The sequence below is a fragment of the Pogona vitticeps genome, chromosome 5 (assembly GCF_051106095.1).
Source record: "Pogona vitticeps strain Pit_001003342236 chromosome 5, PviZW2.1, whole genome shotgun sequence".
Taxonomy (NCBI): Eukaryota; Metazoa; Chordata; class Lepidosauria; order Squamata; family Agamidae; genus Pogona; species Pogona vitticeps.
This window is the reverse complement of record NC_135787.1, coordinates 102,175,932-102,193,979: the sequence shown is the minus strand read 5'-3', so window position 1 is coordinate 102,193,979 and position 18,048 is coordinate 102,175,932. Positions and strand designations below refer to the sequence as shown.

At 38.0% G+C, this 18,048-nt stretch overlaps 1 protein-coding gene across 1 annotated transcript in view; it reads left to right on the top strand.

Annotated features, from left to right (window-relative positions):
* ATXN10 (ataxin 10) overlaps positions 1 to 18,048 on the top strand; it is a 116,340-nt gene that overhangs the window by 64,527 nt on the left and 33,765 nt on the right. The window contains exons 6-9 of the mRNA XM_073000893.2: positions 7,195 to 7,275; positions 12,152 to 12,299; positions 14,916 to 15,024; positions 16,009 to 16,178. Of these exons, the coding sequence (XP_072856994.2) occupies positions 7,195 to 7,275; positions 12,152 to 12,299; positions 14,916 to 15,024; positions 16,009 to 16,178 (508 nt within the window). The remainder of the gene's footprint in view (positions 1 to 7,194; positions 7,276 to 12,151; positions 12,300 to 14,915; positions 15,025 to 16,008; positions 16,179 to 18,048) is intronic.

Below are 18,048 nucleotides of genomic sequence, written 5' to 3'. Positions count from 1 at the left end.
CACACACACACACACACACACACACACACACACACACACACACAGAGAGAGAGAGAGAGAGAGAGAGAGAGATCATCTAGCTTTTTAAAGAGGAATATAATAAGGTCTATATGGTTAATATCACTGAGAAACTAGTCTATTGTTGAAGGGCTTGCAAACTTCTTACAGAGCAAATGGAAGGTTTTAAGATTTATTTTGGAAATCTTCCCTTAATATTTATCACTGATGTTTATATAGTTGTGCTATCTTGCACAACAATCCTAATTTGCCATTCAAATAACTGGTGTTGGAAATGTATGAGTTGAGAGTAGGGCTATACCTACATAGCCAGGCTTTGATATCAGATGCTCCATTGCGCTGGCATGTGCCCAGAGAGCATGAGTGAAGAGAGGCGGTTACTGCATATTCAGTTGTGTGTATGGAGGCCTCATATTTGCACATGTCTGTGCATCGTCCATGGATGCCAGTTGGAGCATGGTGAAGCTATGTGGTACACCTCCTTGCTCATGTATCTATGGCTAGTTATTTGAATACTAAAAGAGTTCAGATTTGGTAAAATGGGTTGTTTCAATGACAAATGTAGTCTGTCTTAAACTTGCCTATTTACTTCTTTGCAACATTTATCACTTCCACTGTACTCAGTAGAAAATGTAGCAACGGTGGAAAGGATGAGATGAGAAGAGTAAAATAAATATACATTATTAAATTTTATCACCAGTTCTTTTCTTTTTTTTTAAAGAGAAAACAGCAGTACCAGGTTTTACATTATTGTTTAATTCCCTATAATAGCAAATTCATGTGGCAAGAACTGAAAGGAATGGAGCCAGAATGAGATCATTGAGCAACAATATATTTGAAGAAGTACAAAACCCAAACAAACTAAAACAGTATTGTTTTATTATTTAAAAAATAAGACTAATAAGACAAAATACCCTACAGCAGGGACTCAACATGCTTAGTTTTAATGTAATGTTGGTGTATCAGAAGTGATATACAGGGAAATGAGGAGAAATTGAATGCCTTTTTTGAGCTCCTTGTAGTATCTTGGAGGAGGCTGACTGGCAAGAACCATGGCTGGCACTGGAGAATAATGATTGATTGCAATATTTTGTTGTGAGTTTCTCTTTGTCACTTTGAATGGTGATTTATAGGCTATTCATGTGGAAGAGGATCTGAATGACACTCCATCCCACCCAAAGCAATGGATTGGGCCATGGAGTCCCACAACTTTGCTTAGTTAAGTTTAACAATGAAGAAACTGTCTTACTTTTAGGACCCAGCATTCAGTTCCCTAAATCTCACACTATGTTTCATAGTTCACTGTGGTATGATCTTGAGCGTATGGTTGGGAGGTAATTACTGAAAAAATGAGATCTTGTTCTAGAATTTGATATAGCTGTATTTAGTTAGAGAGTACAAGTACCATGTCTGTTGATGGGTACATCTGCAACAGACTTTTAAATAGCCATTTGTTTTATATACTGTGGTACATTATAAATGCATTGAGCAGGAGATCCTTTGTGAACCAGATGAATGGATTCTGTTTTTCCTTTCAGATCCCTGAAAAGTTAATAGTATAAAATGCTTTCAATTGATAAATGTTCCCATAACAGGGGAAAAACCTCTTTTGATTTAATGTTGATGTTTGAATACATACCTCCCAAAGCAAAATAATATCCCTCCATCCTCTCTCAAAACAAAAGCGCATTAATGCACTCGTCTTGTACCTTACCTTATTACTGCAAGTAATCACAAGAAGTAAGCTCCACTTCCTGATTCCCTAGTGAGAAAAATACCTCTACCCACAAAAAACTAAGCCATTAAATACAATGTTCAATATGCTATTGCTAGTGCCAGCTAGAGTGAACCTACTGACTCAGTGGTATTTACTCTCTCTCTCTCTCTTATATGGTCACAAACTCAAGTAGTTACATAAATATTGACTTATCATTCAGCAATTGATTCACTGGCTCTGCTGTAGTTGAAACTAACAGTAGGATCCTGGTCAATGAGACATGCTCCTAAGATAGGGAAAGGAAGGGGACTGGCGGCTGGTAGGCAGAATGGTGTTGTTGGTTTTTTTTTAATACGAAGGATGAATAAAAATGGGTAAATATTCATCCCTTCATATTCATGAGGGTCTCTGGAACCCACAAATACAGATCGACAAATATTTAATGAATCAGCTATATTTGTCGGAAAAAGGAATCCATTTTTATATTCGTCCCCATCTCTAGCTGTAACCTTTTGCTTTAAACCATCTTTTTTCTTTCGGGGGAATTCCTCTGCTTTCTGAAATATAGGAACACATAGACATCTATGTTGAGAAAATGTGTGCTTTTACCAGCAACTTAAGAGAAAATGTTTGACAGGTATCCTTATAAAGAAAAAAAACCCACACAGTTAAGCAACATGACAATTTAGACTGTCTGTATAAAGCAGACTAGTTTCTTTCATATAGTTAGATCTCTGAAGAAGCCACACCCACTCACAAATAGATTAGAGAAAGATCCTACATGCTACAAGATCTCGCATAGTGGGAAAAATATTTCAGGAACCACAATTTTCATTTCATAATTCAAGCTCCATATTGTCCACTTGGTAAAAGGCACAATAAGAGACACCAGACTTTCAGCACATGGCAGGGTTTAGGGGTTGAACAGCATCATGAATGAGCAGTACCTGTAATCAAAATATTGCCAGAAAGTTTTTAAAGAGTGCAGTCTCTGCCATTCATGTGTCACAGATAAATAATATGGAAGCCTCTCATAAGCCATAACTATGTGGTGGCTATAACAGCCATCTAATTCCACATTGCATTCATGCTATATCCAGTTAAAAGCGGCTGCTGGGAGGACTAGAGCAGGCTTCTAACTAAAACACTAGGAAGTTGCTGCAGGCTGCAGTAGCTATTACTGAACATGGATTATAGGAATGTCTTCGTATAAAAACAGGGACTATTATACATCTAGATGCACAGTAGTACCAACCGAAGTACATTCTCTGCAATTTATGTTGTGCCAAACCATTCATATGTAAAATCAAATACTAAATTTTAATCCATCCCGTCTCTTGTATCTTGTTTATTATTTTGGTCCTGTAATCATTACTGTGGCTATACACTCATGTGTTTTCCTGGCTCGGAGTAAAGAAGATAGCAGAAATGAGGTGGGAATGGCATGAGCTGAAGTGTAAGATGATATAACCGCTCCTCTCAGAATTGCATTTCTGTCCTCCCTTCCCATTAAAAACAACTGTTCTTTACACACAAGCAACTCAGAATCATGCCTTAAGGCACTGGAAAACTTTAAAATGTTTAAGTCAGATTTATTTCTCTATTTTGGTTTATCCTAATCAATAGCAGAGAAAAGCCCTGTATCTTTTGGAAGCTCCTGTATATAGAAAACAAAAAAGCAAACTTAGGATATCATATGTGATGTATTTTAAATCTTGAACCTGCAAAGAGATATGTTTGGGTTTAGAATAATTATTTTGAAACTGCACTGTAATTAATCCTAACCAGCCTAATTCATGTTCTCAAAACAGTTATATTAGAAATGCTGTGGAGATTTATTTGGGACTATCTCGCAATTTAAAAATATTAGTAAATTAATAATATGAAAGATACTTCTAGTTAGTAATTAAATCTGCATAAATTGGTATAGTGCTGCTTGGAAAGAGCTTTGTTTCTTTTAAAACACCTGTAAAACTTGTTGCAAATGCCACCTTACAACACATATATGTGTGTGTATAGAAGAAGAGACATGTCTTCTGACACAAAAAAGAGCCACACTGGATCAAACCAAATCCAACTTTCTGTTCCCATAGAGGCCCAGAGATTCTTTTATTTATATCCTGACTTTCTGCCAATAAAGTATCTCAAATCAGCTTATAAAATGTTTAAAAGTCAAATGTAACTTGAAAGATACAACAAATTGAACTATAACAAACAATTAAACATATGAAACACTATGAATGAATGAATGAATGAATGAATGAATGAATGAATAAATAAATAAATAAATAAATAAATAAATAAATAAATAAATAAATAAATAAATAAATAAATAAAATAAAGTACAGCCCTAGTTAGGACAGAGAAATCTTTGCCATTTCTTTGTCCAGAACCTCAGTTAAGGCCAAGATCAAATCCTTTTTGAAGATATTTGACAAAGGTTACCATGGAGAAGAAGTAAAAACTGTGCGCCTCTGCTTGACATTTGTTCACTGAGAGTAGGAATAGAACTCTTCCTTTAAAACACACTTATGTAAGTCCAAAGTCTGGGGATAGGTTTCATCTTCCTCTTCTATCGGTCAATGTAGCATATTGAGATTATGAATATGAAGCACAGTACAATATCTGTGATCATTTATCTATGAGAGTGTGCTGTTGGGGGGGGGGAATTTTGAAACCATTTTTGTCCTGCCAACTATGTATGAGCTATTTTCCCCTATATATATAAATGATCTTCAGCCTCCTTATGAGAAAATCTATTCTAAGCAATGTGTTTTTTTTGCAAAGTCTAATAGGCTCCAAAGCACATTGTTTTTAATTCCTGGAGTGTTGGAGCTCTTTATGTTGCAGGTTCCAAGTGCAAGTGAGGGGTTGTGAGCTACTACCTACTGAAAAAAGGTACTTTAATTGTAGTGCAACAGTGAATGCTTGCCCTCAGTAGAAGCAGTGTTTCTTTAACAATTTTTCCTAAAGAAAAACAGAAGCAAACGTTATAATGGGCCATGAGCAGCATGGTAGAATCAAATATAGCATATAGATTTGATCCCCCCCCCGCTGCCCTTCTGAATCTGGGCAGGGTGTCAGATCAGAGATCCTGATGCCTGAATATACTCTGAGGAAGAATCAGAAGCCTATGTTGGTCACAGCCATCATTTCATCCCAATTAACAGTTAATTCCAGAATGAAATCAAACAGTAATTGACAATCATATCAAAATTCAGTTGAGTAGCAAGGTATCTTTTTACTGTTGCAATGATTCCAAGCAACATCAGCATATCTAATTCTACAAGCTTCATTTTGCTTCATTGCTTCTATGTTGCAAAAAACACAAAATACTTGAAAAAATAACTATGCAATATGCACTGAAAACATTTAAAAATAAATTGTCATCAAAAAGCCTTACAACTATGTACAATTGCAGGTAAAAATAATCAAAAAATAAAAATAATCAAAAAATAAAACTTATGTTTTAGGCAAAAATTAAATTAAATCATACATGAATTCAGAAATAAAGGAGCTTATAGTTTAAAAGAGGCACACTGAACTAACAGAGAGTACTTCTCTAAAACACATAACTGAAAAGTAAAAAAGCGTTGTAACTAAGTAATCTTTAGCCTTTAAACATATTAAAACACACATACAAGATAACATTGTTGTTGCTATCCAATGTGAAGGGCATAGCATGGAGTCTTGCAATGTTAATGAGTTCAAAGTTTGGTTGTTGTGGGTTTTTCAGGCTCTTCGACCACGTTCTGAAGGTTGTTCTTCCTGTAGTTTCGCCAGTCTCTGTGGCCAGCACCTTCAGAGGACAAAAGCTGTTCCCACAGCTATAAATACTCAACTATCCAAAAAGCAGCAAGAGAGCATGGACAGAGTTCCTACTCCAGTCCTCTGAAGATGCCGGCCACAGAGACTGGTGTAACGTCAGGAAGAACAACCTTCAGAACACGTCCAAAGAGCCCAAAAACCCACAACAATCATCTGAAGTTCAAAGTTTGTTTGTGTGTTTTATCCCTCTATATTTATAATTCTTTCAGTTGTTTATCTATCCTTCTAACTATAAGCAAACCTTTCTGCAGGGCTTGGAGGTCCAAAAGCTTGCCATTCCAAGAATAATTTTTCAATAGGAGATTCAATTGTTTCAGCAGCCTTTGTAATTTCAGGGGACTTTAACTTAATGTCTGGCAGGCTACCACTGTGCTGATAATGTTATTGTTATGACTAAAATTTTTGCAGTGCTTAGAGTAATAATGCTCTGTACCATTAAGCATTTGATACTCTAGGATACTGTCACCCTGAAATCCTGAAATCCTAGATGATTGTGAACTCAAATATTATAATAACTGAAAAGGTGCACTTTGGGACTTGCAAACACCGCTTCCATATTTATGCCTTGTGACACAAACAAGTTCATTATAACATAAGCATGTTTAGTTGTCAGGAATGTTGTTGTTCAGTGACCTTGCTCGACTGAAGAGATGGCTAATTGTTTTGAAATGACTATAGTAGACTATTGTTCAACCCTCCATTTTCAAAGCACTTTCATTTTCAAGGCTGCTTTTTCCATACCCCTTTATTTATTTTACCATTCTACACATACAAAATTAGACACTTCAACAAGGGTCTGTATGATGACTCTGTTTTATCTTAGCACACAGTTCGACTTTGTTGTGTAATCTTAATATAATGGGTGTGTTATTATTATGTGCTCTCAAGTCGCATCCAATGTACAACACTAATACGGTTTTCAAGATATTTGAAATATTTCAAGAGTGCTTTTATCAGTGCCACCCTCCTAATGAGTTCCCATGGCTGAGCAAGGCTTTGAACCCAGAACTCTGTTCTCTATACACTGACAGCTCTTGGTTAAGGGCTACAGAGCTCAAAATTATTACTACACTCTTTTTTAAATCTCCTGATTCCTGACAGCTGGAGATGAACAGGATTGACTGTTTCTCTGTAGTATTGTATTCAGAAAAAGGTACATGTAAAATAGTTGATGGAAGTTTACTCCTTCAGTATTCAGATATTGGTTTTGCTCACCTTTTGTGGATGTTATCTGTGGTTTTTTTGGATTCAGCTCATTACATTTTAAGTTGCCTGAATAATATCCAATATATTGTTAGGATGTTTAAAAGAAAATAACATAAGTTTTTTTTGGGGTGGGTGGGGTATAGAGATCTGGTCATCAGCCTGTACAAAAATCATGATGTTGATGATTGACCTGTTAGGAACTGGTAAATATACTAATCAGCTAGAATGTATGACGCGGGGGGGGGGGAGTTAATAAAGTTTGTAGTCTTTTTGGTTGTATATATATTTCAGAACCTATTGGTAGTATGGCTGGGGACCATCTATTGTAAAGTGTCTGCTTGAACTAAATTAATACAGTGCAGAGTAGCTAAGTCTGCAGTTTTCCTATAACCAATAGCACTTTGTCTTTTCCCCCCTCCCTTCAGGTTCTTGATTGTTACCAACCATTTGCTGAAGTGCCCGGAGTTGGTCAAAGCCATGTATGCCAAACTGAGCAATCAAGAAAGGTAACCCCAAAAACCAATGTGGGTTTTAGCATTTAGCATTCCATATAGAGTATCCTGTTCACATGATTTGAAAAAAACTATGTGGTTTCATAGTTGGCACAGAATTTCTAAATACATGTTTCTATGTCAGTAATGGTTTTAAATTGGTTGGTTAACATTACAATTTAGCCACAACTGGCAGGCATTTAGATAGGAGTTGCAGAATCCAGGTTGGCTCCCTTATTTTCTAAAGAAATGAAGACAGGGAGAAAATGGAGACAAGGTTTCATCCTTATGCCTTGATTTCAGAATGCCATCATGCCCTGTTGCATATTACCAGTCAGCTTGTGGCATCATTCAGTAGTTAGGGTATGTGTATGTAGAGATACAACTCCCCACACCCACGTACCTGATCTAATATATATATTGTTTCCAGTCAAAACTTTTTAGATATATGGATGCTTATATTGTAAGGTATTCGGTTCTGGGTATCTTCAGACAGAAGAGTGGTGTAGAAATGAAAATATTTTTAATACTTTAAAAAACCTTGATCTAAAAAGCTAGTTTAAGAAAATGAGCGTGGATACAAAATAAAGAGATGTTGCATTTTACAGATATTCTGGGAAATATACTCTTTTAAAAACAGAAATTATAGTCCACATATTTTGCCAAAGTAGCACTCATTTTAAATGAGCAATCTCTTAAAGCCTTCGTCAGATATAAATAGAATGGTGTTTATGTGCTAACTGTGGTATAGACATTGAGATCTAGTGACCAAATATTTCGTCTCTAGTAATGAAAGGAATTAATTGGGAAGCATCACACCAGGTAGTTGAGGAAGGGAGCCACACTGATTTTTGCTCAGGATTAATGTGTTGTTTGCTTGGAACAGGCAATAAGAATTATACTGTACGTATATACTATAGTCTCCCCTGCCTTCGTCCTCTTGCAAAGACAATACTGTGATCTATTTGCCACCTTGCATCAAAACATAGAAACTGGAAGTGTAAGGAAACAGTCATAACTATGCTGTACTCAATGCAGCACATTTCCAAAAGATGTTAAGACAAAGCATTGATTACAACCTCTGTTCAAGTAATGGTTTCTCTTCCTGGTGGAATTCAGTCAATCCTTTATTTTTGTGTAATAATAAGTTGTGATCCATAACAACCACAGCAAAGAGAAACAGGTTCTTATTACATATTGTATTGTTCAGCATTTTTGTGGACAGAGTTTTGAAAAGCACCAACAATCTGAAGAACAGATTAGTCCAGGAGAACTGTCTGAAGATGTGTAACGTACTTACACCATTATATGTAAGCAGCTCTAGCCATATACAGTTGGTTCCTTACAGGCACAATAAGTTCCTGCTTGCAACATAATTCCAGGGAGTGGTACTTAATTTTAAAACCTTGCTCTGCTTGTAACTGAGATACCTGAAAGAACACTTGCATTCACTGCTGTTATCTGATCAATCTACTGCTCTCAGTTCTTGGGCCTTTCAGTGTTGTTACTGTCTTTTTCTATTTGTTGTTATGTACTGTATGTTGTTCCAATAATATTTATGTCGAAGGACAGCATAGAATTTTTAAAATTAAACAAAGTTGGAGGTTTTTTCTGCATATTTAAACCTTGCTATCAATCACAGAATTGCTCCACTGTGTCATGATAGCACTTGATAAAAATTTAAAGTAGCTTTTGTCTTGGCTGATGAGAGCTGTAGTTGGCATGTTTAAATAATTTCCTCTACAGATTCATATAAGCTGAGGGTGAAAATTTAGCCTTTTTTGTTTACACAGTATGGTAGAAGAAAACAAAAATAAGGCAACAAGCTTTAAAATATTAGTAAAAGTATATTATACTCTGAATTTAAGACTTCATTACTTTAAAAAACTGTGTGATTCTCTTCTAATTATATGCACCATATGAGCAAATTTGGTAGATGATCTCTGTGGATGGGGCTAGTGCCAATAAAGTGTTGCTTACAGCCATTAGCTGGCCCAAAACGTGACTTTGCAGACTAGACCATAGGAGACTCATTGTCTCATTCAGAGACAAAAAGGGATACATTTCACCACAAGGGTAACAGTGGTCCTCAGGTATCCTCTGCGGCTGACTGAGTCATATGGGTGCAAGAGGACAGATGCGGTTATTGAGGTGGGTGGGAAGGCAGCCTGACCTTAACAAATAGACGGAAATGCTACCATTTACAGTAAGCTCCATCTTCCATCACTTTCTGTAAACAGATCTTTGAAAACCCAAATAAGAAGATATAAATGTATAATTGACAATTTGAAAAACATAGAAGGCAACCGAAAGATAATTCTGGGTCATTTCTGTTCAAGATATCCTGCTGCACAAAAATTTAAGCGGTCTGCCAGTGTCATTGCATAAAAATATTTACCTATGCATAACTCACAGTATGCCTTTTTTTTGCATATAAGCATTGCTTTGTCAATGTTTTCTGCACATTGGCTGAAATCCTGTTGCGCAGCTCCGCAGTGGGGATGATATCCTCAGCAGCAAATTAAAAGCTTCTTTTGGAAATCTCTGGGTGTATTGGACTTCATTGTGTTGCATTTGAAACATAATCACCCTCTGTACAGCCTGAAGAACAGCAAGAATGCCATGCTTGGGAAGCACTGTAGCAGCACCTTCCCAGAAAGTATTGCAGCAAAAAATAAGGCTTAGAATGTTGTATAGCCTTGGAGGACTAAACCCAGCTAGAAATACAGGTGTTTCCAGGTATGGGTTTTTGGACTGGAGCTCCCAGAATTCTGCTTGGGGAATTCTACAGCAATTCTGGGAGTTGACGTCCCAGAGAAACTGAGTGACACATTCCTAGATTCAATACAGGTAGACCTGTTTGAGACTAGCAATAGGATATTGGCCAGCGTAATTAGGTGAGGGCATCCTCTCTGACATGCAATAGTTCTGTAATTTCCCTGTCATCTAAATAGTGGGAAAGTGTAGCAGATCTGTCACCATTTACCTGGTACAGAGGAGTCTGGGGTTTAGCTCTGACCCAAGGAGTTAGACAGCATAAATACAGTAACTTAAATGTTATCTGGTCTCCTTTTACAGTATTACGTATGTTAAAACACAACAGAAATAACTTGATCAACCACCAAATATACATGGTTTGATTTGGAATTATAGGATAGCTTGATGGTACAGTATGTCTTGTGTGTATATGTGTGTGTATTCTGACCTATGGCAACATTTAGGCCATTTTGATAAAGCCCATAAGAATTTCTTGCCCATTACTTTGGCATGTTTTTCAGGCTTTGTTCTGAAGAATGCCTCTCCTTCTCAGAGTTTCTCAACATAGTTTAGAAATTAAGGATTTAATTATTTAATGTAATGTGCAGTTTGTAAAACAATACAAATAGTAAATTAATGATTAACAGGATGATGTAATTTACAAATATTTATGGAGTTCTGTTTCCTTTACCTGTGATATTAATCAGTATTGTTGCAAGGTCTTTTTTTATTAGATCAGCTTTTCAAATCTTTAGCTCAAAAGTAAGATATCTGGGCGAGTATTAAATTTTTGCAGACACTTGCTAATAATGCTTTTTTAAAAGGTGATGGAAAGAAGCTCTAAACTGAATTCAGTTTGGCTAGCAAAGATTTCAGCTGTTTCTTCATGCTATTATTCCAGTAGTAGATTTCAGGAAAATAAAAGTTTGAGATAAATTGTTGAAATATTTTGTTTGGGGAAAAAAGCTTTCCCAGGTTCCTAGTTATCATGTAGATTTCCAGTGTTGCTTTGTAGATTGACATTGTCTGCTGTCATGCTATGAGGAACCTAATATTCGCTAGAAGAGGAATTAATGACAACACTGTGCAATGTCCTTTCTTGTATGAAAAGAAATGTGCTGTAAGACATAAGACGCTGAAAATTCATTTCAACTTGAATGTTGAAAACAGACATTGAACCTATACCCCTTTGGCTGCTGTGATGGGATATAAATTAAAAATCAAGAGAATTTTTTTTAAAAGAAAAAAGAAAAAGAAAAATGGCATGCTATCATACTTCTTTAGTTTGTTAGATACAATGAATTGGGTATATGACTAGAGAATTTGGGTGGTGAGAAGGGAATAATTGCTATATGGGCTAAATTATTCATTCCGGCTAGGATAGCCTCATGGAATCAGCCCCTTTTCTCACAGAGTATATAGGCCAACTGTTCTATACAGGAAAAGGTGGTATCCCAAATAACCTGGTCCCTAGTTTAGGGCCTTCTAAATCAGGAGTAATACATTGGCCATGCTGTCACCTGCCTTAAATTAAATCCAATTTGGATTGTTGAATCATGTTCTAGATGTGACTGTCATTGAAAAATGTCCAGAAACTCCAGCATGTCCAAAACCCTGAAGCCATATTATGGACAAGGGCTAGTTATGGGAAGTGTGTAAAAACTTTCTTACAACAACATCATGAGCTGTCTCATGTGTCTCACAAGCTGTAGCCTTTCCTAGTCTTGTGAAGGCACGGATTAAATCATTGGCTTTCTGGAGATACTAGCACAGCTGGCAGTGCTAGCTAGAGCCTTCTGCTGGCTCCTTTTACCAGAGGTACAGTTGGGACCCCATTTGGTTAGGGGAAGAATTATTCCTTTGTTGCATACAAATGTGAGGAATCAAAAAGTGTCCCATTATAGTTGGTTGGCATGGGAACATCTGTATTTGTCTGTTGGTTCTATGTCTGCAGACAATACGGGTAAGAAAAAGCCTTGTTGTTGAAGAACAGATTAACTGGAGGCTTCTGCTTAATGTATAAATTAACTGGGGTGGAGCATTAAGGGGTAATTGTTTAGTGTTTAATTAAGAAATTAGAAATATAATATTTGTTCTAAATATGAAGTTTCTTAAATGTGTATTTTCATTTCAGAACTACATTGTTAGAACTATTGTTGTCAGAAATTTTGGGGGGAAACCTGGCTGTCAATGATGAAATGGCCACATTTCTTGCAAGTGGTTTTCAGGAGAAGTGTCAAGCTGTGCTAAAATTGACTTCCACAGCAAATCATGAAGATGAGGTAAGATTCTGAAGTATTATAATTAGATGCTGCCTGTGTAACACGTATGGATCAGTGAGATTTAAGTGTGGTATCAGGTGTATGAAACCACTGGAGTATTTGAAATTTCCTGCAGACCTGTTTTCACAGAACATCCTTTTTACAGCTCATAAGATTTCCACACAACCCTATTCTGTGATGTTTTACTGGTATAGGAGTTGATAAATTTCATCCTAAGTAGTTAGGGTTAGTCCATATGAATGGCTAATCATATTGTAAAAGTGTTGCTGACCACTGTCATATCCATTGCAAATAGATTGTTTCCTGCTTTTCTATGGGAAAAGAAGCACTGCAAAGCAGATGCTGCGGAAAAAGCTGGACTAATAACCAAATATATATAATTAATTGTCTGCCATTTTTTAAAAGGAGAGAACGGGATTGGCTTTTCTGTCTTGTACCTACAAATTCAAGTAAATACTGTCCAGGACGAGTTTTACCATGTGACATGTTGCTGTGTAGACCAGCTCATGTTGACCAGAAAATACTGACATTGTGGTGGCTTTTATTCAGATATGAAATACTTTACAAAACTTCAATCACAAGGCATTTCCTTGCTTAACTAAGACATAACTGTATGTCTTTCACACACAGCTATATCAGTGTAGCCAGAACTGTTGTATTGCTTTCAAAGGCTTGTAGAAATCCATTTTCTTCAGATGGAAGCTTGGCAATTGGTGTAGTTAGCACAAATCAATCCAACTCTAGATAGACAATACCAGAAAATGTTTCTCCTGTTGAACAAATAGTACACAGGTGAGAGTGTCTTTCCTGCCTAATAGAAATGGTGTGTTTTAAATCTCAAATGAAATATTTATTGACCTTTAACATATATTACAACAATTTGTTCTGTCATCCAGTATTAGCCACATAATGTTCATTTACTAATTATTATTGGGGTGTGGTGGGGGGAAGCAAAACATTAAAAATAACAGAGACAACAATTTCCTAAATGTTTAATGTTTAATATATGTGTTTTCTATATAGTGTTGCGCATGGAGCAATGTTTCTATTCTTGTTTCTCTATTTATGCTTCTGAGTTAGATGTGATCAGTGTGCTAATACAGTGATGCCTCGTAAGACGAAAATAATTCGTTCCGCAAGTCATGTCTTGTGAAATTTTCGTCCTGCGAGGCGCGGTTTCCCATAGGAATGCATTGAAATTTAATTAATGTGTTCCTATGGGCAAAAAAAAGTCACTAGCCCCAGAGACTGAGGAGCATCTTTAACAAGGGCCCTGAACTCTGTCCTTCCTCCGTCCGCTGCATTCATCCACCTCTGCCTCTTTGGCGCGCACGGGGCTTCTCCCCCAGATATTTGAGTCCAGCTGTTCTGTTGGATCCTGGCGCTGCTTCCTCCTAAGGGGTGTGTGTGAGCAGAGCACCGAACAGCTGAGAAGCGGCAAACAGCTGAGAGGCGGCAGCCATGCTGTGGTTGTCTCCGCTGGTTGCCGCCTCTCAGCTGTTCGGCGCTCTGCTCACACACACCTTTTAGGAGGAAACAGCGCCAGGGTCCAATAGAACAGCCCCCCTCCGCCTGCCTCTCAGCTGTTCTATTGGATCCTGGCGCTGTTTCCTCCTAAGGAGTGTGTGTGAGCAGGCGGAGGGGGGCATTTTGTTAATAACAAACCCTGAGAGGGTTGCCGCCTTTCAGCTGTTCGGCGCTGTGCTCACACACAGCTCTTAGGAGGAAGCAGCGCCAGGATCCAATAGAAGAGCCGGATTCAAACATCCAGGGGAGAAGCCCCCCCAGGCACCAAAGAGGCAGAGGTGGATCAATGCGGCGGGTGGGGGGGGGCAGCGCTCCAGGCCTTTGTTACAGGACGCTCCTTGGTCTTCGGGGCTACCTGGTAAGTGACTTTTTTTGCCCATAGGAACACATTAATTTAATTTCAATGCATTCCTCTGGGAAACCACGCCTCGCAAGATGAAAATTTTTGCAAGACACGTCTTGCAAGTCACTGAAAAACTTGCAAAACGTTCTCGTCTTGTGAGTTTTTCGTTGCGCATGGCATTCATCTTGTGAGGCATCACTTAGGATGTTTGTCTTTGGAGATGTCATAAGTCTGTTTATCAGAAGAGCTGAGGGCCAAAGTGTATCATCAAGGCTGTGAGTTTATCTAAAAATAGGCTCAAATGTAATAAAAATTCTTTATCCAAGAAAATATGCATTCCCAAGTTTGTATAACATACAGGTATTTGCTTATTTTGACTAATTATATCTTCTGTTTTTCCATTGTGGGACAAGATGCTATACATAGCAGGGGTGCAAACTCCTTCTTCCCATTGGTAGTTTTCCAGTTACCCCTTAGACTCTTGTGATTTTTGTGAGCATCACCCCTACGGATAGCATCTTTCTTTTTAAAGTTGTGAAAGCTAAGATTCTCAGGAAACTGAATATATGCTCAGTGCTGTACTTCATATTCTTTCTATGCTCTTGCAAAATAGAAAGACAGCATGAATTAAAATGTACAAAATAAGGAACTTGAATATTTCAGTAGATATTGTAATTGCAACTTAGTACGGTATGTTATGTAGGACAGTGTGTCTGATTTCAACACTGTAGGCTGTTTTCTCATAGGAAGCACTAGTGGTGGTTCGACTTCTTGATGTTCTTTGTGAAATGACATCAAACACTGCACAACTGGAATGTTTGCAGTCGTGCCCTGGTTTACTTGAAGAGGCTATTGGTAAGTATGAGAGCCACTTTTAAAAATGTAATAGCTGTACAAAGTATTGTTTTGTCTTGCTTGAAAATATGTTTAGCCATAGCTATTTGGCAGTTCTTTGTAGTCTTTTTTACTCAGACATGTGGTCTTGTATCTGCACACATTCTAAATTGAGTAGATTTTGAGGGAAGCTCAATTTTCCCGTGTACCATACATGATATTCCTCTGTTTTGTTTTGGGTCCTTCATCTTTACCTTTCCCCCTCACTTAACACATCCTCTATTTTCATTCCTGCTTTCCCCCTTCATTTTAATTTTTCTCCTTGTTGTGTGGCCTCTGAAACACTTTTTTTAAAAAGTGCTCCTCCTGTGGAAGAAAGATCATCATGCTAGGTGGACATTTTGGCTGTTTTAAGAAAGAGTCACTTGTTCTACTCCTGAAGAATTTGTAGAATTTGAGCAATCATTCCTGTTTGAATTTGTGTAACACCCCTAGCTTGTGCTCTTTTTATTTTAAGTATTTCAGAAGCCTTTGGAGTGAGAGACAATTTTACTGCTGATCTTAGAGAGTTCGGATGATGAAATGTTTGAACAGATGATTCAAATCATGACATTCCCTGGATTTCAGCCATGTAATGAATTACTTGTTGTTGTTTTCCAGTGATTGCAGGCATCTGTATTTCTTGAACTGTGCTTTACATTTTTGAGAACTGTGTTTGAAACTATTCATAAACTTGCATTAAGCTCTTCTGATATGTAATCAGGAGTTTAATCCTTAGGCACATTTATTGGGAATCAGTTTCTCTTCAAAACAAGGATGGATTAATTCTACTGGGACAAATTATTCCAAACTTCAGTGTGTTTAAAAGTGCAGTAAGCTTCACTGTGCTGTCACTTGTTATTAGGCGATAACAACAACAAAATCAAAATAATTTACAGTAAGAATGGCTATGATATTTTTATATTTTATATTTACATATATGTCACTTTTTTCTCCCGGAATTAGCTATTTTGCGACTGACACATCTTTCTGGGAAGCAGACAACAAATGTCTTCACAGCAATTCATTCTGGAACAGGGCAGGAGGAAATATCTCACCCAGTTATTGGCTTCAAATCTCACCTAATCCGTTTGATAGGAAATTTATGTTACAAGAATAAGACTAACCAAGACAAGGTAAGAAAAGTGAAAGAATGAAGGAGGCTCTCATAGGGCAATAGTTACATGACAAAAGCAAAGAAGGTGCAATTTCTCTAAAGTGTGGCAAGAGAAGGAAGTCCCTCCAATATTATGCCATTTTCCTTGTTTTCAATGTTATATCCAGTCACTTTGAGTTCCCAATGGGTAAACCCTGGTATTAGAAGCTTTTTAAAAAGGAGATATGCTTCATAATGATACTGGTCAAAAGGTAATTTATTTATTATTTGTTTGTTTACAATATTTCTTCTTTGTGGCCTCTGTGAATCACACTCTGTGTGATCCGCGCCTGCACAGAGCCTCATCGGAAAGTTCTAGAGCTTCTGTGATAGCAAAAAACACATTAGAATAGGCCCCTCCCCCTTATATAATTACCTTGGCACCAAGGCTCCCCTTTCCGTTTCTTTCAACCGCTGCTTCTGTGAGTAAAAGAGAGAGTTTATTATTGATTCCTTTCTGTTTAAAATATTTTTTTCCTTTACAATTAGAATATATCAAATTGATTATCTCAGAGATAATTTTTTCTTTTTTCCTCGCTCGGCCTCCAGCCAGAACACTCCCCCAATCATCGTTTTCCCACTCCAAATTGTTTTTCTCCTATTCATAGCCCCTTTGGGCCCGTTTAAACACTGTGTGGGCTGTGATAACAAAATACTGCTCTCCGATGGCCACACCGTGTCTTTTCTGCTTGGGGAAGACACACCAAACATCCTCCTACCAGCATTGTAAAAACTTCAGGCATGGAGTTCCATGTTCTCACCTCTCTAGATTAAAACTCCGTCTTTGGGAACAATCCCTTCAACCAACTAAAATGGCCACCTCTCAGACCAAAGCGATGGAAAAGGCTTTTTCCAAAGTCTCGAAACAACGTCCATCGACCACACCATCCCACTCCAATGCTCCATCCACTTCGTCTAAAACTTCCAAAACCCGTAAACTGAAGCGCTCAATACCAAAATCTTCGATATCGAAGCCCTCCGCTAAACGTCAAATGTCCGCCGAAGCCTCTTCAGTTCCGGAGCCTTCTCTTCCTAAAAGACCCAAACAACAGAAATCTAAGTCTGCAGTCATTTCTCAGCAGCCTCACCAAACTTACAAATCAATCTCTATTGGCTCGGCTTCTGCTGATGATGAAATCCCCTCTCATCAAACCTGTTCTCAGTCACCAGAATGGGATGATAGAGTTGATTGGTTAACATCTTCTCTTCCCAGTCCTCAACACTCTGTTCTTTCAAGCAACCCTTCAGTAGTTGCTTCACCCGACAGAGTCGACTCCGAACAACAACTGGAGATCATACCTTATTCAGTGATATCTGATCGTCCACAACGACCTCCTCAGAGACATCAGCCCCAACAGTCCCTGGAGCCGTCTATTCCATCACACGTGGCTCAGACACGCATTCAGCACTCTCATCGGGTTGCCGTCTTCCCCGACCAGTGCTCGACCAGTCAAACTGCAACCACCAATCAGCCAGTTGCTCTATCCAGTTCGGTCATACCTTCCCACAGTGGGCCTCAATCTCAACAACTATTGGTGTTGAAACAGCCATATCACCATGACCCACATGGATTTCAATCTGCTCCCTGCCCGGTGCCTAAAAGACCCAGAACAGTCAAGCAACATTCTTCTACATGTGAGGCTTTTACAGGTCCAGCCTCCCACTATTTTCCTGTTAACCCAGACGAGGGAAACCATTCTTCTCACTTGGCATCTCCAGCGTCTATATACTCCACTGCTTTGCCAACTCATCAACAACCTCCGTGTCGACATCACCGAGACACAGGCTCTGATATCGATGATCCTCGGTATCCATTCTGGTCCATGGATATCCTCGATATCCATCCTGGT